The sequence below is a fragment of the Spermophilus citellus genome (genome assembly GCF_964194105.1).
Source record: "Spermophilus citellus genome assembly, chromosome: 6".
Classification (NCBI taxonomy): domain Eukaryota; kingdom Metazoa; phylum Chordata; class Mammalia; order Rodentia; family Sciuridae; genus Spermophilus; species Spermophilus citellus.
Window position 1 is genome coordinate 5,130,352 of NC_138187.1, and position 20,592 is coordinate 5,150,943.

Genomic DNA, 20,592 nt, shown 5'->3' on the forward strand with positions numbered 1-20,592 from the left:
GGACGGCCAGCACCCGACAGGGAGCGGCAGGGACAGCTGAGCGGGGCGATGGAGGGACAGCACCTCTCCAGGGTCACCAGAGCGTGGTCCATCCCCAGAGTGGCCGCTCAGGGAAGAAGCTGCTGCCTTGCAGACAGCTGGGGAGCAAGCAAGTGCCCCCTCTGCCCCGGGCCGAGAGGAAGGGTGTGGGCAGCCAGGGGCTGAGTGGGGGCCGGCTGCGGGAGGTCTGGGGGAGGGAAGGGACCGGCAGCCGGAGGCACCAGGCACGGAGCCAGGTGGGCTGACACTGGCCATCTGACACACCGCTGTCAGCGGGGCCTAGAATGAGCAGGCACAGCGTCCCCAGGGTCACCTGGAGCCCACCATCCTCCTCGGTGGCCACCAGAGGTGCATGGAACAGCTGAGGTTCACAGCCAGGGTGAGGCCTCGCCTTGGAGGCAGCGTGACAAACGGCATAGAGGGCTCCATGCGGTTCTGTCCTCTGGGTCATGTTTGGGGAAATTTAGGTTAAATAAAGTATGAAAAATAAGTCTGTCTCTTTTCACTGTTTTTCACGTGGCTTCTTGGGTGATTTAAATGACCCGCGTGGTTTGCGTCTGTTTCTATTGGACAGCACTGGAATTTCACCAGGGCAATGGAGTGCCAAACCCCACCTGGGGGTCCTCCCAGCTGCTGCCCAAGGCTTTCTGTCAGTCACACAGTGAGCGGACACAGGCGGGAGTTAAGGATGTGACCGTTGCTCTAGACAGCCATTGCTGGGTGGTTGGACCATTTCTGGGACGAGCTTTGTGCAGCGTGTGGTGGACCTGACAGGAGCTGAGTCGAAGACCCCTGCCCTGGCAGAGCCACTGCACCCCGGTGACAGCAGGGAGGACATAACCAGTGGCCAGGTCCAAAGCACTCTCGAGGGTCGTCTCCTTGAATCGTCACAGCCTGTTCCATCTCACAGACGAGGAAACCGAGGCTCAGAGAGTCTAAGGAACCTACGGAGCCTACAGCCCTGAGTGAAGTGTCTCGCTGTCCCTCGCTGTCCCCTGTGGGCCAGGTGGAGGGGAGAAGGTCGACTCGGACAGGTGTTGCTGAAAGGAGCAAGCGTGGCTCTCAAAGCTGCCCACCTGCGTTCCCCTCCTGGGTTGCTGCTGACTGCAGGGTGGACGCTCACGTGTCCTTGCTAGTTGGGCTCTCTCCAGGGGCTACAGGCTGGTCAGCAGTTCTCCCTGGCTCCCAGATCTTCCTACAAGGCAACCAGATCACACCATTGTCCAGCCTAAAACTTACCTATGTCCAACACTGTCAGAGAGTGGAGTGGCTGTGGCACAGGTCACCGGGGAGGTAGTGGCCTTGGCCAAGGTGGAGTCATCAGGCAGGGATCAGGGGTGATTCCCCAGATTCTGCTGGAACAACCTTGTGGACAAGACTTCCTACTCTCCCTTCTATGATTTCTACCCTGCAGACAGCAGCGTGGACACCTGCCCCTTCCATCCCCCAGCCCACTGACCCCTGTCCCTAGTCCAAGCCCAAGGCAGTGAATGCAGGCTGTGTGTTGGACCTGGAGGGTCTGGGCTTGGGGGTCCCAGGCATGTCAGCCTCTGCTGCAGGTGTTGGGGAGACAGTTCTGCAAACCCCTAGCACCCAGGCAAGTGATATGCCCAAGGTTGAACCAGAGTGTGTCCGTCTTGCACCCCGTGAACAGCGTGGGTGGCTCGACGTCTTTAGCCGTCCACTAAACAAATCAGCGGGTTCCAGCTTCAGACCTTGGCTACTGACTTCTTTCTGCTCCTCAGAAGGAGCCCAATCCTGGAGGGGAAGCCACCTCCTGCCGGTCGCTTCTTGGTGACCCTTTCACGAGAACCTCAGCAGTGTGTCCCCGACAGACTGCCCCCCCTCGCTCCCAGCAGGTTCTTTTTTTAGGTGGGGGGGGCGGTCCTGGGAATTGAACCTAGGGTGCTCTACAGTGAACTGCGTCCCCAGCCCTCTTTATTTCTGATTTTGAGACAGGGTCTCACGAAGTCGCTGAGGCTGGCCTTTAACTTGCAATCCTTCTGCCTCAGCCTCCCAAGTGGCTGGGAGGACAGGCATGACCTCTGTGTCGGCCACCCTGTGGTCATTGAGCCTGTTTGGGACAAAGCAGGGGACTCGATGCCATTTGCAGCTCCCGGCTCCTCTCCCTGTAGCTGCTCTGCCCCAGATACATCCTGGGGACACAAAGAGGTACCTGTTCCAGGTTCCTGGCTGCAGGCTCAGCCCCAGGAAGCACCTGTCTGGGCCTCTGTCCTCAGAATCAGCCGTGGGGCTCCGAGCAGGCACCAGCATCCTGGCAGCCAGCCCCGCCCCACTCCCTTTCTCCCCGGGGGGGGGGGGGGGGGGGGGGGGGGAGAACCAGGGCTGATCCTCTAGAGGAACAGTCCCTCTGCTGAAGGTGACTCTCCTGGGCTTGTAGGACCCAGCCAGCGGGCAGCCCCTGACCACAGCGTGGCCTGGGCCGAGGGGGCTGTTTCTGAGGCCCACTGAGCCTGGGCTCCCCTCCAGGCCCTGCTCCTGTTCATCAGGTGGGTCTGGGCAGGGCAGGGGCATCTCCCCGAGCTCAGCACCCACCTCCTCCCTTCCTGTTCCCCATCTCGGGGAGACACAGCTCCTTCAGCATTCGCAGGAGGAATTCCTTCACACCTTTAAACTCTCTCATCCTCTCCGGCTTCCTCTCCAGTGCCCCTCTCTGTGGCCCTGGGTCTCCTCCAGCCTGGGCAGTCCCTCTGCCTTCCTGGGTCTTTCATGACCTTGACACTTTTGAGGTCGCCTGTCAGCCGTGGTGTCGTGCAGCCTCGGTCTGAGTCTGCCTGCTGGGTTCTAGAGTTGAGGCGGAGGGCCGCGCCCCGGGACAGGGGTCCATGGAAGCAACGCTGTGCTCTCCTTGGTGACCGTATCGGGAGCCCTCAGCGTCGAGGCATCCCATCCTGGGGTTTGAGCTTCGACCTCTTCTCCACTGGGAAGTTACTGGGTTTTTAGGAGAAGCCCAATTCATAGGACCGAGTGGGGCGGGCAAGCAGGAGACCTGGGAGAAAGGGGACCAGGGATTCAACCCGCACGGGAGGGAGTAGGGGGGACGGAAGGGCTCTGGGTCCCTGCCAGTGGCAACCCTGTGGGAGTGGCAGCCTGCCGGTCGCCCTGCTCCCTGACACTTGTGGCACCCCAGGGCCTTCCTGTGGCAGGTGTCGACGGAGCCTCCTGGTGTCGGCCAGCCTCAGGCACTGGTCAGGCCACAGGTGGCACACACAGGGGCAGCGTGACTTGGGTCTGCTTTCAGGCCCTCAAGCTACTCTGAACCACCCCCCCAGTCTTTGAACCCCAAGGCTGTCACTGAAACGTGACTCGGGTCTCCAGCAGTGACCCTGACCCCCCGACACACTGAACTGGGAGGTAGGATTTCCTGCTCCCGTTCTATGGAAGCTGCCCCTTGGGCCCTAACTGGCCTCTCCACAGCGCACATCGGCCAGTGCTGTCAGGGTGTGACCCCCGTCCGAATCCAGGTACCAAAGTCTCCCCCGACGTGGGCCGCCTTGTGTGACCTGGGCAGGTGCCTTTGGCACCTGTTTGCTGACCGGGGTGATGAGCAGATGAGGCCACGTGGCCTCCCAGGTACCTTCAAAGGCCAGTGGCCTCAATGCAAGTGTCGACGCTGACCTCTGAGCAAGGAAGGCAGCCGGACCTGTCCCTCGGGTGTGGCAGTCGGCCTTCCCCTTTTCTTGGGTGAGTGGCTGGGTGCCTCGGCTTCTCTGGCTCACCCTGTGGCTGTGCCTTGGCCCCCAGCGAGGGGCCATGGCGCTGGCTTCCACACGTGGCTGCCCCTGCCGCTGGACCAGCCTGGCCAGTCCCCCCGCCCCCACTCCTGGGAGCCACGCCCTCCCTGCGGGTCCCACCCTCCTGCCTGCCCACATTCCTGTGTCCCTGCCATGGGTCTCTGCGGCTTCCCCTGGGACACCTGTGGTTGGCTCCTGTGGCCAGCTGAGCAGGAGGGAGGAAGCAGGACCCTCTGAGGACCCACTCATAGGACAAAAGTGCCGAGGCCTCCAGGGGCCAATGCCGCTCCACCCTGCTCCCCGCAGCGGGACTGTGGCCACGTGATCAATCATTCGCACCTCCGGTTTGTAAGCAGGGACAACAGAGCTGCCTACCTGCGGGGGGGGGGGGGGGGGGGGGGGGAGTTACTCATAAACTACCATGTGACTCACTTGGCTCTGGGCTGGAGACAGTTGGCCCTAACTTCTTCAGGAGGCTGGGAGTCACCTCTGCCCTGGCCTCGTGGAGCCCAGCGTAGGATGCAGGGTGACAGAAGGAGACACAAAGCCCAGCAGCTGCCGATGGCACGTGCCGGCCCTCCTGGTCACAGTTCTATTGTGACACAACGTGCCCACTGCACAACGCGTCCCTCTGGTGTGTGCAGATTTTAGTGTGTTCACGGATGTGTGCTGGCATCGCCATGATCAGCCTTAGCATCACCCCAAGAAGACACTGTATGCCCGTCGCGCTCACTCCTGGCCCTCACTCCCCCGGGGCCACCCGTCCTCCTGCTCAGGACATTTCATAAACAGAGTCTTGGGCTCTGTCCTTGCGTCTGACCTCCTCCCCTCCTTACCTGAGCTCAGGGCCCGCTCTGCGGTCCAGGGCTGCCTCTGTCTTGGCTGGGGAGTAGGACAGACCACACCTTGTTTACTCACTCGCCAGTGGGTGGCCCTCTGTCTTCTGTCTGGCCCTAGCGTGAACAACAGCGCTGTGAGCGCTTCTGTGTGACAGAGGTGCCTTGGAGCACTTGTGCGTCCTACGGTAACTAGTCCAACTTTACTTACTTTTGGCACTGGGGATTGAATCCAGGGGCTCTTGACCACTGAGCTACATCCCAGCCCATTTTTAATTTTTATTTTGAGACAGGGTTCCACCCAGGTCCACCCAGGCTGCCCTTGAACTTGCCATCCTCCCGCCTCTGAGTTGCTGGGATGAAGGACGTGTGCCACAGTGTCCAGCAGCGATCAACTTTTCAAAGTTGAATTCTGAGCTGCCAGGCTGTGTCCCACAATTGAGCCCCATTTTCCATTCCCACCAGCATGCACGGGGGTCCAGTGGCCACTAGGGTCCTGTTCTGGTTTTGAGCACCTGGCATTTTAAATCTGTCTGCAAGAATCCCAGGGCTGGGAGCCCTGAGAGATTGCCACATGGAGTTGTTAGAGCCTGGACTGCAGGGCCTGCCTGGGTTGGAGTCCTGGCTTTGCTGTCTAATTACAGTGTGACTTTGGGTAAGTTACTTAACCTCTCTGGTCCTCAGTGTCCACAACTATAAAGTAGCAATGATGATATGGCTTCCCGTCACACAGGGCTGTGATGGAGATTAAGTCAGCAATGAGTGGCAGCCTGGTACATGGATAGTCAGCGTGAGCTCACAGTGTTGTGAGGTTGCCGCTGCTGTCTGTTGGCACATGTGATTTCCTTGGCATCCTGTGAGTAGCCATTAGTGCCCAGGGCAGAACCCAGGCCCCCTGTTCACACGCCCTGTGACCTGGGCAAGTGCTTTGCTGTCTCTGAGCCTTGGCTTCCTCACCTGCAAAGGGACTCACAGCCTCCCAGTCTCTGGTGAGTGACATGGTGACTGTGAATATGACATCTGGCCTAGCACACAGAGAAGGTGCAGTGACCCGCAAAGCCCAGCAGGCCACTACACTGTCCCCCCAGGAGCCCAAGGTCCCTAGGATTGGTGATCGCCCCTGTTCTGTGTCCTATGCTGAGTGCTGGGTCAGCTAGAAAACTGGCCGCACCAGTGTGGGGTCCACCAGGTGACTCCTGTACTGCCCCACCCCACAGGAGGGCTGGTGGGGAGTGGGCTGTGCCCAAGGTGGTGCTGGGCCAAGAGAGACAGTCTCCCCTATCCCCCGCAGGTCCTAGGGTGGCCACAGTCCTGGCCTGAGGGTGTGGGTTGAGACTCACCGTCTGTGGGTGCAGCAGGTGACTGATGGTCATTCTGGTGGCTGAGGGCCCAGAAGGACTCATTCCCGTGTGGTCTTCCCAGCAAGGAGTGGGGATTAGGGGGCGTGGGGCAAGTGGGGGTGAGCCTGTGGCGGCTGCTCTGGAAGCTCAGCTTATCCCCCCTCCTCCACCCAGAGGCCCCCTCTGAGCCTTGCCGGCCACTCCCCAACTCTGTCCACTGCAGGACTCCGAGGCCTTACTGACTCATGAACTTGTGTGTAGGGGGGTCCCAGCTGCCTTAGCAAGCGAAGCTCTGCCCCGAGTGGTGTGCAGGCAGAGCTCCCGATGCACACTTTGGGAGAAGGTGCAACCCAGTCTTGTTCTCAGGGAGCCCCAGTCCCAAGTGGCCAGGCCGGGCCTGGAGCAGGCCCCTGGGCAAGGTTTAGGCGTGGACGGATGGGCTCACAGCCTGTTTGCTGTTGCCATCTGTGTCCCCATCTTGCCCACCTCAGTGGCACCCACAGGGTATCAGGGTCCCCTGGAGAATCTAGAAGACAATGACAGCAGCATACAGCTTCCTGGGCCCAGCTCTAGGCACCGGGCTCAGAGGGTTGGGATCTGAGTTGCTCCTGCTGCCCAAGAGGGTCCGGGAATATCCCTCTGCAGTGGTGGCAGAGGGACGAGAGCCCCGCCCCGACCCACTCCACTGGACACATCCAGGATCTGTCTGTCTTGTGGCCCCCAGACTCCTGCCCATCCTTCAGAACCCATCCATATGATTGAAAGTTATTCAGCTGTAAAAGGAAAAAGTCCCCTCAGCACAATGCAGACGTGACACTAAGGGATTCCAGACACAAGGGACATGCTTTATGATTCCATTGGCATAAAATGTCCAGAACAAGCAACTCCACAGTGACAGGAAGTGGACCAGCACTCACTGGAGGCTGGAAGGAAGGGGAAAGGAAGTGGCTGCTAAGGGGTACAAGGTTTGGGGTGAAGGCAGTGTTCTGCAGGTAGATGTTGGTGATGGTGGCAAAACCGAATATCCCAACAGCACTGAGTGTAGGGGCAGACTTGAAGGTATGTGAATTGTATCTCAATTAAACAGAATGTAGTGCTGGTCATGGTCGGTACACACTGTAGTGCCAGCTACTCAGGAGGCTGAGGCAGGAGGACCTCTGGAGCCCAGGAGTTTGAGACCAATCTGGGCAAGACCCCGTCTCCAGAAAAGAAAAAGAAAATCTGTGTTTTGCCAACCAGGCAGAATGGCAGCGCCGTCTTGAGTCACCAGGGTGGGGCTGGCGCTGCCACGGTAGCTGCTACCTTACCTCTGGCTTCAGCAGTGTCACCCTGTGGGACGGCCAAGCTCCTGAGAAGAGCAGCAGGCTGTTCCTGCTCGGAGCCCAGGGTAGGGGACAGGCGGGGAGGAAGGGGTGCTGTGGGGACCCACGCAGCTCTGAACCCACCTCCTGGCTCCTGCCCACAGCATCTCCAACAAGGAGCTCTCGGAGCTGATCGAACAGCTGCAGAAAAATGCCGACCAGGTGGAGAGGAACATTGTGGACACCGGAGCCAAGATGCAGAGCGTGAGTCCCCCGCCCCCGTCTCGCCTCGGTCCGTGGTTGTCACCGGGGTGATTCTGCTCCCCAGGGGGCCCGTGGCCACATCAGGAGGCGTCTGTGGCTGCACAAGTGTGCATGGGCAGAGCTTTGGCCTCTAGCTGGTGGGGACAAGGACAGCCCCACCACAGGGCAGTCCAGCCCCAAATGCCAGTGGTGCCGAGGTCCGGAAGCCCTTCTCGGCATCAGTGTTGCCCGTGGGAAGAGGGAGCTCCCGGGGGGGGGGGGGGAGCTGGGTTCCTGCCTCTTCCCGGGCCCTGGGGGAAGCTTCCCTGATCCAGAGGACAACCAGTCTCTGGGTGCAGTTCCGGTCCTGATAGCCACTGTGTACCTTGAGCAAATGCGTCACCTTCCCTCCCCATGTGCCTGGCTGCCCCTGAAAGGCTGAGTGATGGTCCCCCGTCTGTCTGGGTTGTGGGGAGATTGGAGGAGATTCTGCCAGTGCAGAGCGATCTGATGCTCACCGGTAGCATCCTTCCCACTTGTACTTCTGTGGCCAGGACCCAGAGTGCAGCCTGTCTCCTCCTCAGCCAGAGAAGACGGAGGAACTAGCCGGGGACAACACTTCCCCACCCTGTGCCTCGGTCTCCCCCTCTGAAACACAGGGAGAACAACTGTCCTGAGCCTGCAGGGTCTCCTGAGGCCTGAACAGCTCACTGTCTCTTATAGTCGCCTCTGAACTCTCGGTCAGCCCAGCTGGATGCCGCTGAGCTTGGGCCCATTGGAGAGCTGGAGAAACTGAGAAGCAGGGGCAGCTGGTCAATGGCCGAGTTGGTCCCAGAAGGGGCTGCCATATTTAGCGAGGGATAACACAGGAGGTCCATCCCATTCCAATCTCAAGACCCTAGTGATTCCTTAACATGAGTAAGCCCATGGACCGTTGGGGATATACTTATGCCACCGAGTTCTCTGTTGTGTGTCTGGGATCCAGTGTAACTGGGCAGCCTGTATGTCCCCGGGGTTCTTAGTCACTGGGAGACTGAGAGGAGGGCCCAGAGGAGTGGGGCACTGAGGTAGGGAGGTCCTGAACCCACTGCTGTCCAGGCTCAGGGTGGCAGCTCCTCCCTATGCAGCCACCCCGCAGCCCGGGTGTGCACTGTCCACGGGTACAGGTGACGGGTACAGGTGAGCACGTGGGGTGGACTGGGGCCTGCGGCGGCCCTTTCCTCCTGCCTGGGACCCTGCCCACTGGCCTCGCCCCTGCCCTGTGCCCGACAACCCACACACCTGTCCCCTCCCACGGCTCCCACTGAGCTCCTCTGTGACTATTTATTATTCTCCTCTCTCGGGACCCCTGCTCTGGTGATTTTCCTTCCTAAGTGAAGGAGATATATATAGAGATAGATAGATAGAGATATGTAGTTGTAGTTGGACCTTTATTTTATTGATTGATTTATTTTTATGTGGTGCTGAGGATAGAGCCCAGCAGCTCGCTCGTGCTAGGTGAGTGCTCTACTGCTGAGCCCCAGCCCCAGCCCCTGGTTTTTAATGTCGACTGAATACTCTGGAAAAAAGAAGCCTCCCTCTGAAGGCTACATGGGTCGGAGGGTCTCTTTCTTTTTTTCTAAAAGATCTCATTATTTATTAATCTTATTAATTCTCCAGAATGTTCCATCTTTCAGTCAGTGAGCTCCACATAATATAACTTAACCATCTGAAAGGTGCGGTTCGGTGGTGCTTAGCATATCCACAGCTTGACATTTCCCTGTCCCTGGAGGAAACCCCACACCCCCTGGGCATGGGTCCCTCCTTCCTGCCCGGTCCCCAGAGCCACTAAGCTGCTCTGGGTCTCCATGAATTTTCTTAGTGTGGATATCTCAAATAAACAGGATCCTGCCCCAGGCAACCCTGTGTCTTGCCCAGATGTTCAAACAGGCAGAAAAGTTGGAGGAATTGTACAGCAGACATCGACATCTCCACCACCTGATTTACCAGTGACGTCCACTCCTCTGACTTGTTCTCTGTCCTGTGTGTGTGTGTGAGTGTGTGTGTGTGTGAGTGTGTGTGTGTGTTATTAGATGTGTCAGTTCCTGTGACTTTTTTTTGGTACTGGGATCACACTGAAGGACACTTTACCACTGAGTTATCTCCCTAGTCCTTTTCCATTATTATTATTATTATTATTATTATTATTATTATTTTATCTTGAGACAGGGCCTCAGGAAGTGGCTGAGGTTGTCCTGGAACTTGTCATCCTCCTGCCTCAGCCTCCTGGGTTGCTGGGAGTACAGGTGTGGCCGCTGCACCTGGTTAGATACATCCCGTTTAGGAGGTCACCTGGTAACTGTTTGCTGTGGTAGGCAGCCACGTGTCTGCTGCCCAGGCAGAACAGAGAACATGTTCCAGAAAGCTCCCGGTGGTTGTCCCAGTCATGTCCCTCAGAGGTGACCCCTCTGCTGACCTCTTGCCATTGATCAGTTTGGCTGACTTTGAACTCTGGAATGTCCACACAGTGTCCCTGGCTCCTTCCTGCCTCGCCTCAGCCGTGTGCTGACCCACCCCCGTGAGCCAGGTCCTCATTAATTGGCTTCCCCTCTCTGCACAGTCAGTCTCTGATGCTGCAGGGGCCAGGAGGGCTCCCAGATCAAATGCCACGCGCGCGGAGAAGCCTGCTGCTTAGGTTTAATTCACTGGCCAGGCTGACCCCTCCACCCCCCCTGTGGGCGCTCAGCTCCCTGGTCTTTCCTCTTGGCCTCATCTCAGCCCCGGGAGCCCCCACTGCTCTGCCCCCCGCTGAGTGGCCAGGGCAGTGCCACCTGGACCCTTCTCTTCCCCGAGGAGAAGACGCGTCTCACTGTCCCAGGTGCCATGTCATCTCTGTCATTTCTTTACCTTTGGCCATTTCTCCCTTTCTTTCATAAAACGCTGCCATCTCAAACGTGCAACGGGATGGTTCTTCGTCCCTTTAGCAAGTGGCCCAACCCTGGCGGGGAGCCTGTCCTGGAGTGTTTCCATCTTGCATTAAGGTGATCTTAGCGTTGCCATCGGTGCTGCCCCGGCTCCCATCTGCCTGTCAGGGCCACCGGCAGAATCCCCCGTCCCAGAGGTCTGTCTGGCTTCTTCCACCTCACGTTCTGAGGTGCCTTCCGTTGTTCCCACTGAGCTGTGTTCCCCAGGCCACCTCGACTCTTCCCATTTGCTGTTGGTGGCTCCACAGGTGGAACCCGGGGCCTCGTGTGCCAGGCAAGCTCTGCCGCTGAGCCACATCCCAGGCCCACTCTGCCTCTTCTGAAGACAGGGCTTCTCTACTCCCTCTGTAGAGACGGGCACCCAGCATCGGCCCTGTCCCCTCCCACTGTACCTGGGGTCCCTCGGGGATTCATCCCAGAGGCCTGGTATCTCCGGTGCCACCAAAGAACTGGCGGGCGGGCTGCTCTCCGACCCAACTCGGCTTGTTCCCAAGCAGGCCCTGAGCTCCCAGCCGACTGCAGTCGTCCTACCTGCACAGCCCCCGTTCTGCTCCTCCCACCATCTCCACGGCTGCCAGCCCCGCCACCCTCTGCTCCCACAGTGCCGCCCCAGACCACACCTCCATGCCAACATCCTCTCCCTGCAGAGCCCCTGGAGGCTCTGTTTTGAAGCATAACTGGCCTTTGGCACCATGTCCTCCCTCGGGGCCATCCCCTGCTCTGTGTCCCACAGGTCCTGTGTACTCTGGCCCCTGTTGGTTCCCTTCCCCCCTCTACCAACGTCCCAGCCCAAGAGCTTCTCGCTGCACCTCAGCCTTGACTTGCTCCCGCCCGGGGACCTCCTCGTGGCTGTTCCTCTGCCCAGAACACACTTTCCTTCATCCTTCATCCTTGGTTTGCATCATGGCCGCAGAGGGGCCTCCCTGTTCACAAGGGCTGAAGTGGGCCTCCCTCCTTCCCTCTCTGGTGCACGCTCTTCACAAGCACTGGCTTGTAGGGACTTGCAGTCGCCATCGTGAGGTTTCCCTTGACAGGCCGGTCTTGCAAGTCATCCCCCACATGGCCTGTGAGCTCCAGGCAGGCAGGGCCCCCCAGTGACCAGCACGTCATAGTAGGTGTTTAGGACACATAAGCTGTGTGGCCAGAGGAGAGGCGGGAAGGAGCTGGGGAGCCCCCTGCTGGTCCTGTTGCTCCTGCCACCTCCCATGGCCAGAGCGCCCACTCTGAGTCCCCATCTCTCACGACCCTCACAGGACTTGGCTCGGCTGCAGGAGGGTCAGCAGCCCGAGCACCGGGACGTGGCCCTGCAGAAGGTGTCGGACTCGGAGAAGCTGCTGTACGTGCTGGAGGCGGACGCGGCCATTGCCAAGCACATGAAGCACCCCCAGGGAGACATGATTGCTGAGGAGTAGGTCCCTTCTCCCCCATCCCCGGGGAGCCATTTGTCATAGTAGGCCAGGCAGGCCTGCAGCCTGTCCACCCGAGGGAGTCCCAGATGGGGTCTGCAGAGGGCTAACTGGATGTTGGGCTTGGCCAGGTGCTTTATGTCACCCCCATGGCAATCCTACCGAGGCTCAGGGAGTCGGCGCCCTTGTTCTGGTCGGAGCCCCCTGAGTTCCCGTGCGGACTCGGCATTGGATGGTCCTTGTGGCCTGAAGCCCCGCCTCGTCCCAGGCTCTTCACCCATGCCCCCGCTCAGCGTGGGCAAGTGGCCCTGGGACCCTGCCCTGGCCCACAGCCTCTGCTCTGGTCCATCGTGGCCGCTGCTGGACAGTGGGCTCCAGTGGTCCTGCCTGCTTCTCCAGGAATCTCCTGTGGCCCTGGGCATAGAGCAGGCCCCAGGAAATGTTGCTGCAGGAAGGAGGCTGAGGGGAAGTGGGTGGGGAGGGGGAGGAGGCTGCATCAGTGGCCTGGAACTCAAGGCCACTGTCACCCTGTCCTTCCAGGCTGTGGGCAGAAAGCCCACACTGGGGTCTGGGAGGGTCCCCCGCCCTGGGCCTGGATAGTGCTCATGCCAACGGGCCCCACTCACCTGGTGGCCTCTCCCTGGTCAGCATCCGTCAGCTGAAGGAGCGTGTGGCCAACCTCCGTGAGAAGCACAAGCAGATCTACAACCTGGCAGCGAAGGAGGTGGCCCCGGAGGTCAACTGGGCGGCGCTGGTGGAGGAGAAGCTGGTATGGCCTGGCGGGGCTGCGTGTGCGCTGGGAGAGCCCACCGTCCTTCTGGGGAGGGGGCTGGAGGCCCGATGTCTCCTGACGTTGTGCCCTTGAGAAAAGTGAGAGGGACAGTGCCAGCCTGGGTCGTGCAGCACAGGTGGTGATCGGGGCTCTGTCCCCGACCCGTGCACCTCATTCCCCAAGCTGGGCTCACTGGCAGGCCACTGTGGGCAAGCGGGGGACGCTCAGATGCCTGGCCACTGTGTCCTCACCAGTCTGTCACTGCTGGGGCCCGGTTCATGGCTGCTGCCGGCACACATCTGGTTTGGGGTCTTGGCTCCTCCGCGGTCGGTGGCGCGACCCTGGGCAGGTGCCCTCCCCTGGCTCAGCCTGGGTTTCCCCATCTGTGAAATAGAGACCGTGACCCGTGCGGGCCTCTGCGGCTGCTGCGACTGACAGGTCTAACTGTTGGCCAGCCGTCGTCACAGCCTTGGCCTGCATCTCTGCCGGGTCCGCGGCCACTCCCCTACTGTCCTGTGAGGAAGGGAGTGCCATCCCCACCCAGGGCAGAGAGCCAAGGCCAACGGGGCGGCTGTGAGTCCTGCTGGCCCACCCCCTCCTGCGCTGTCCCCCCCGCCCACCAGGACAAGCTGAACGGCCAGAGCTTTGGGACAGACCTGCCGCTGGTGGACAGCCAGGTGGAGCAGCACAACATCTTCCACAATGAGGTCAAGGCCATCGGGCCCCACCTGGCCAAGGACGGGGACAAGGTGGGCCAGGGCTGGTGATGTGGGGGCCTGGGACGGGGCGGGCCTGCACCCCGCCCTCACCTGAACCCTCGGTTCCACCCTCAGGAGCAGAACAGCGAGCTCCAGGCCAAGTACCAGAAGCTGCTGGTGAGAGGCTCTGGGGAAAGACTGTTGCCTCCTGGGGACGAGAAGCCTGGGGTGGAGGGGACAGCGCCCACGCCACGTGACATGGGCACATGATAAGTGTTCCCATCAGAACGGAAGGGGCTTCTGGGAGGAGAGACAGTACTCCAGCCCCTTCCTGTTGGCTCATGGGAACCCTGATAGACCTAGGGGTACCGCCCATCCTCTGCAATGGGCTGCTCATTTATTAAGCACCTGCTGTATGCTGCACACCACACTGAATGTTTTCTGGACGAAGTCCTCCTCTTTCTCTTTTCAGAAGAAATGTGCTCCTTGAGCTTGCTTGCATAAACACTTTCTTGCTGCAAACCTTTCACACCCGCAGGCTCTGAACACAGGCGGCCTGGCCTAGCGGTCAGGAGCTGGCCTGCTACACCCTTGCTTGTTGGAGCTGACCCCTTGAGGGAGTTGCTTAGCCGCTAGGAGCCCCCGCTTCCTCCTTTGAAAATGGAGTTTCTGCATGACCCTGTCTCACAGGGCTCCTTGAGGACTAAACTGGCTAAAGTTGAGGTGTCCTCAGCACAGTCCTGGCATGCAGGGGCCCCTGTCACCTGTCAGCTGCAGTTCTTATTCTTCAAGGCAAAATGTGAGCCTGTCTCCCCTCCTGTCCTGCCCTGTCCCTCTGCTCCCTAGCCGTTAGTGGCTCCTTTTCTTCCAAGCCCTCTTCAAGGAGGTCAGAGTAGAACTTGTGACTGATGTTATAGAGCCCCAGGGGCATGGCAGTCTGCGGCTGTAATCCCTTTCTTACGGATGGATAAACAGAGGCTTCAGGACATGGTCAGCCCTGTTCTCTAGGGCTATGCCCGGCATGTGTAGATCTCAGTAGACACCTGTTGAGTGAATGGGGTTTGGAGAGTGGGTGGCTTGTCCGAGAGGTCCCTGCAGGAGAGGGGGAGGGAGGCCAGCGGGGCCGGCACTGTCCTCGTCCCCGCAGGCGGCGTCACAGGCTCGGCAGCAGCACCTGAGCTCCCTGCAGGACTACATGCAGCGCTGCACCAATGAGCTCTACTGGCTGGACCAGCAGGCCCGGGACCGCATGCAGTACGACTGGAGCGACCGCAACCTTGACTACCCCAGCCGCCGGCGCCAGTATGAGGTGGGCACCAGGGCCCAGGGCCAGGGCCTGGGAGGGCACGGGGCTGCCGGCTGGGCACTGAGTCCTCTCCCCTACCCCACTGCAGAATTTCATCAACAGGAACTTGGAGGCCAAAGAAGAGAGGATTAACAAGCTTCACAGGGAGGGAGACCAGCTGCTGGCCGCCGAGCACCCCGGGAGGAACGCCATTGAGGTGGTGTGCCAGGCAGGGGACGTCCCCTTGGGGCTGGACACAGGGTGGCCTCTGCCCAGCAGCCCTGGGGGTGGAGGGCCTGACGGGGTCCCTGCTCCTGCTGTGTCTGACTCTGCCTCCTCTGTTACCTCAGTCCTTTATCACGTCCTGCCACCAGCCCTGGGCTTCAGAAGCCAATGTGTCACCTGCGTTAGTTCCTGAGGCTTCCGTGCCAAATTACCTAGCTTTAAACCAGAGAGAAGCACATGCTCGCGGTTCTGAGGCCAACAGCTGGAGCCCAGGCCTGGGCTGGGCCGCTCACTCCGTCCCGGCTTGCATCCTCCCGTGGCCTTCTCCCCTGCATGTCTGTCTTTGCTTCTTAGGACACCCCGTTTGATTGAAGGGCCACCCCAATTCCTTAACTGATCCATCTGCAAAGACCCTGTTTCCAGATAAGGTCACCTTCTAGTTCACAGGTCCAGTTCTAGCTGGACAGGAGCCCGGGGGAGATACTCAGCCCCCTGAAATACATTATGAAGAATACTCCAGGGAACAGCTTTGGGGGTGCACAGCCCTCACCTGCCCTTGGGCCCAGATGACCTGGACACCTGCCTGTCCATGGTGGCCCCACTTCTCCCCCTCCCATCCCTGAGCAGGAGCTGGCTACCCGGGCAGAGGTCAGGGGCCTCCCTCGCCCCATCCCTGGCCTGGTGCAGTCCCTGCTCAGCAGTGACCACCCTCCTTTCCCGGCAGGCGCACATGGAGGCTGTGCACGCAGACTGGAAGGAGTACCTGAACCTTCTCATCTGTGAGGAGAGCCACCTGAAGTTCATGGAGGACTACCACCAGGTACCCAGCCGGCTCCGGGCGCCCTCCAGCCCCAGAGGCTCCGCGTGTGGGGCGCTCAGTACCTGCCTGGCTCACCAGGCCTCACGCGCTTCACCCAGGGGCCTGGCAGGGCTTCTGAAGGAGTCGCAGTGTGGCCAGGCTTGCTGAGCCCTTGTCCGTCTTTCCGGGGAACAGGCAGGAGAGTGCGATTGGCAGGTCGCTGGGGCCCAGGAACGAGTGTGTGGGATTTTAATTTTGGTGAAATATATAACATAGAACTGCTTGAGCCCCACCCCCAGCACTTGAGATGAGTCTTGCATGTAGTCCAGGCTGGCCTTGAATCCTGGGCTGAAGGGATCCTCCTGCCTCAGCCTCCAGAACAGCTGAACTACAGGCGCATGCCACTGCACCTGGCTCCTGTTAGCCACTTTAAATGTGCAATTCACTAAGCTCACGGACCTGAGCAGCTTTCCCTCTGTTTCCTAAATCTCGTCATGCAGACAGAGACTGACCCTGCAGCTGTCCCTCCCGTCACCTCCCAGCCCGGGCAGCCTCTAATCTGTGTGCCCTCAGTAGACAGCACTGTTTGTACCTCGGATGATGGAGCACGTGGGACGTACCACGTGTGTCCTTTGTCCTGACTCATCTCCCTGTGCACCATGTTGCAGTGTGTCCCTGCTTCATTCCTTTCTGTGGCCCAGCAGTGCCCACTGAACAGATGGACGGAACTGCTTCCCTGTCCATTTGTTGATGGACCCTTGTTTGTTTCCAGAGGAATTTGTTTTTCATTTTTGCACTAGGGATGGAACCCAGGGGTGCTCTACCACTGAGCTATATCCCTAGTCTTTTTTATACTGTTTATCTTGAGACAAGGTCTCACTGAGTTGCTGAGGCTGGCCTCAAGCACGGGGTCCTCCTGCCTCAGCCTCCTGAGGAGCTCGATTACAGGTGTGCACCACGGCACCTGGTGGAAACATGTGATTGGGGATCTGGTAGTTGACACGTGAACTCGGGTGACACTGTGTAACTCCTGGTTGAGTGTGTGAGCCGTCACAGGGATCCCAAGTCCTGTTCATGGCTGCAGCCCCGGAAAGAGCTGAGTCGGAGCAAGAGACTTCCGAGAACTAAGGGGGGGCACGCGTACATCGAGCTGCGAGTGAGAGTCCAGGCACATGCTGCTGAGCAACAGAGGCGCAGCCTGAGGCGACTCGGGCATTTGCCAACCTCATAGAGCATGCTTGCCCAAACTCAGCTGGCTACGATGTCACTAGGTGACACCTAGGGGACTGCCGTGGTATACCTTGCCCGTCTTTGGCCACAGCATGACTGTGGCATATGACTCTATGGTATGAAGTCAGGGTGTTCTGTGCAGAGAGAGGAATAGAGGAGAGAACCCAGCCCTTTAGCAGTCTCAGGGGAACTCACTGTCTCAGAGGCGTCTCGAGGACTGGTGGCCAGGGACCAGCTTCTTCCCTGAGTGGCCCCAAGAGTGGGGCTCTGGAGGGAGGGGTCAGCGGCCCAGAGGGTTCACTTCTGGATTCAGGATGAGTGGGAGCTCCGGCTCAAAGCCACGTCTGGAGTCACGGTGGCTTCCTGTCTAATGGGGCCTCCTGGTCCCCTCTAGTTCCGCAGAGACGTGCAGGACGCTCAGGAGCTGCTGCGCAAGGTGGACTCAGACCTGAACCAGAAATACAGCCCCGACTTCAAGGACCGCTACCAGATCGAGCTGCTGCTGCGGGAGCTGGACGTGAGTGGCAGCCGGGGCCTCGCCAGCCCAGCCAGGGTGACCCCTGCAGCCTGTCCCCTGCCCCGCCCACCAGCTCGAGGCCCTAGGTCTCACCCCGCCGCACGGCCCTCCGCAGGACCAGGAGAAGGCTCTGGACAAGTACGAGGATGTGGTGCGGGGGCTGCAGAAGCGAGGGCAGCAGGTGGTGCCCCTCAAGTTCCGCCGGGAGACCCCGCTCAAGCCCATCCCTGTGGAGGCACTCTGTGACTTTGAGGGTGACCAGGTGGGCGCCTGCAGGGAGGGACCCATGTCACTGAAAAGCCTTAGGGGAGCACAGCGGGAGCCAGGGCCCGGACCCCCTTTTCAGGAACCAGCTCCTGTCTGTCATGGGCGTCACCCTGCCGCCTGCCTCCCCTGTGGTGGAGACGCACCCTCGGGTCTGTCTCCCGGCACAGTCCCAGGGAAGCCCCACAGGGCCCCTGCTCTGAGTCACGTGCCCCCAAGCCAGTCACACGCCACACACCTACCTGGAACGGGGGACACCCCCTGGACTGAGGGCTGGGCGGGCAGCCTGTTCCCGTTGGGCCAGCCCCTCCCCCTTCGTTCTATGGCCAATGTCCTGGGGAGGGTCGGGGAGATGGGCTAAGATTCCCTGGGTCCAAGATTGGGGGGTCCAGGGGGCCAGCGGGTGACGGGGCTCCCGGGCCGTGGACCAAGGCGGTTCCTCACATCCTGGTGGTTTGGCCTGCCCCCCCCTCAGGGCCCCATCTCACGGGGCTACAGCTACACCCTGCAGAAGAACAACGGGGAGAGCTGGGAGCTCACTGACGCTGCAGGGGACAAGCTGAGTGCCCCAGCTGTCTGCTTCATGATCCCCCCCACTGACCCCGAGGCGCTGGCTCTGGCTGACAGGTATGGGGGCAGAGGGACCAGCATGCACTGACCCTGGCCCTGGCCTTCACAGCCCTGGCATCCTACTCAGGATGAGGGAAGACTGACACCCCACCTGCACCCCCTTGGGGGCTCAAGGGGAGAAGGACAGAGCTGTTGGTCTGGCAAGCATGTGCTCTCTTAGTGCTCAGGGCCTCTGCATTGTGCCCCCTGCCTGTGGCACCTGCTTGTGGCCCAGCTGGCTCAGGCCCTCAGCTTAAGGACTTTGCCCTGGCCCCTGCCCCTCCTCTTGGCTCTCACACACCGTTTCCTGCCACATGCACCACATTTTACCAAGATGATCAGTCTCATTGGGCCTGTGCTCCTCGGGGCCAGTGTTTTGAGGGCCATGTTTAGCACCTGATGCAAAGAACTCTGCTGAATCAGAGACTGATTGCAGGAATGCCTTGATATATACAGCCCATAAATTGAACACCTACTGTGTACTGCTCCCTCAGAGGTGACATGTTGGTGGAGAAGACTAGTGAACTGATCACTTTAGGTCACAAGACCTGCAATGAAGGAGCAGGCGGGAGGAAGGGAGGGGAAGGAAGAAAACTGGGGGAGAGAGAGGAAGGAGGGTCTTCTGAACCCCAGAGTGTAAGGACCCGCGTCACCGCCAGCCTTGACCGCATCCAGTGTGTGTGTGTTTAAAGCATTTTTAAAAACTTTTATTTATTCATATGTGGTGCAGAGGATCAAACCCAGGGCCTCACACGTGCTAGGCGAGCCCTCTACCACTGAGCCCCCGCCCCAGGCCCAGCCCCAGGCCCAGCCCCTCCACTTTGTCCTGTGCAACGCTGGGGATGAACTCAGAGCCTTGCATAGGCTAGGCAAGTACTCTGTCACTGAGCTACATGCTCAGCCCACCCCCCTTTAAACTTTCAATTTGAGGCAATGTTTCCAAGTGTTACTAAGTTACCAAGGCTAGCCTTGAACTTGGGATCCTCCCCTCGCCTCTTGAGTAACTGAGGTGCAGGTGTGTGCCGCACCTGGCTCCCATCACAGTTTTAACTTTTCAAAGCACTCTCTGAGCCACTTGGCTCCTCTGGGCTTTTGTCCAGCTAGAGTCCAGGTCCTGCCTCTGTGCAGAGGGGGAGGTGGGCAGCCCAGGTCCAGCACATTCTTGCTCTCCCAGCCTGGACAGCCAGTACCGGAGTTTGCGGCAGAAGGCAGCGGGGAGCCGGCAGGCCCTCCAACAGCGGCACGAGGTGCTGAAGACAGAGAACCTTGGAGGTGGGTAGCAGGGTGTCCTGCCAAGGGTAGGGCACCAGTAGGAGGGTCTGCACCGTGCATGGGGTGGCAGGGGCAGGTCTCAGCTGGCCTCCAGGGCCCTCCTGGGCCTCACGCCCGCGCTGCCACCCCTGACTCTATGTCCTCCTTCCACAGATGCCTCTGACCTGCAAGGACGGCAGCTGTTGGCCAGCTTGGACAAGGTGGCCAGTGACCTGGACCGACAGGAGAAGGCCATCACAGGGATCCTGCGGCCACCACTGGAGCAGGGCCGGGCTGTGCAGGACAGTGCAGAGCGGGCCAAGGATCTCAAGGTACTGCTGGACTGGGACACCGGCTGGACTCATGCCCAAGGTTTCACCCCACAGAGTCTTGAAACATCTGTGGCAGGTGCTCCACTGGGATAGCCTGTCACTGTAATCACGTCCTGAGTCACTGGGGTGCTGGGCTTCTCCTGTAACCGCCCCAGGTCTGGATCAAGGACCAGGCTCCAAGGTGTTCAGCTGGTGCTCCCAGACACATCCCGGAAAACGGGACCCGGGTGCTGCTTCAGTGTGGCCTGTCAACTGCCTGGGATTGTAGCCATCGTAATGACGGCCACCAGGGCTCATGTGGGTCTACGCTGGCGGGAGACCATGAGTGTGGTGGCATGGTGGACTGTGCGAGTTCAGAGCCAGATCACTAGCTACTTCCGTGAGACGTCACTGAAGCCCCTGAGCCGCAGTCCCTAGAGTGAAATGGACTGGTTCCTACTTGAGGATACTGGAAGGACGGAGGGTGACGTAGGCACCCATCCATGGGTCACTGTAGGCCCCACCCATCGGTCACTGCATCCTTTCATGTACTTTCCTAAGCTCTCCATGGTGGGACCATCACCCTGGTTTTACAGGGAAAGTGGGCTCAGAGGGTGGCCTCATGGCGAGTTAGGGCCAAGGGGATGCCTGGTACAGGGGTGAGGAGTGGAGGGGCCACACCCCTTCCTGAGCTCCTCGCAGTCTGGTGCCCGCTCCTGTGAATGGGAGAAGACCTACCTACTCCAAA

The 20,592-nt window shown here is 59.8% G+C and overlaps 1 protein-coding gene across 2 annotated transcripts in view; it reads left to right on the forward strand.

Annotated features, from left to right (window-relative positions):
* Nucleotides 1-20,592, forward strand: part of PPL (periplakin) — a 39,933-nt gene that overhangs the window by 9,677 nt on the left and 9,664 nt on the right. For both annotated transcript variants that reach the window (XM_081297365.1, XM_081297366.1), the window contains exons 2-14: nucleotides 7,436-7,535; nucleotides 11,731-11,885; nucleotides 12,532-12,652; nucleotides 13,279-13,404; nucleotides 13,489-13,530; nucleotides 14,501-14,662; nucleotides 14,748-14,855; nucleotides 15,588-15,683; nucleotides 17,287-17,409; nucleotides 17,525-17,671; nucleotides 18,149-18,300; nucleotides 19,457-19,554; nucleotides 19,708-19,865. In XM_081297365.1, the coding sequence (XP_081153491.1) occupies nucleotides 7,436-7,535; nucleotides 11,731-11,885; nucleotides 12,532-12,652; nucleotides 13,279-13,404; nucleotides 13,489-13,530; nucleotides 14,501-14,662; nucleotides 14,748-14,855; nucleotides 15,588-15,683; nucleotides 17,287-17,409; nucleotides 17,525-17,671; nucleotides 18,149-18,300; nucleotides 19,457-19,554; nucleotides 19,708-19,865 (1,588 nt within the window). The remainder of the gene's footprint in view (nucleotides 1-7,435; nucleotides 7,536-11,730; nucleotides 11,886-12,531; nucleotides 12,653-13,278; nucleotides 13,405-13,488; nucleotides 13,531-14,500; nucleotides 14,663-14,747; nucleotides 14,856-15,587; nucleotides 15,684-17,286; nucleotides 17,410-17,524; nucleotides 17,672-18,148; nucleotides 18,301-19,456; nucleotides 19,555-19,707; nucleotides 19,866-20,592) is intronic.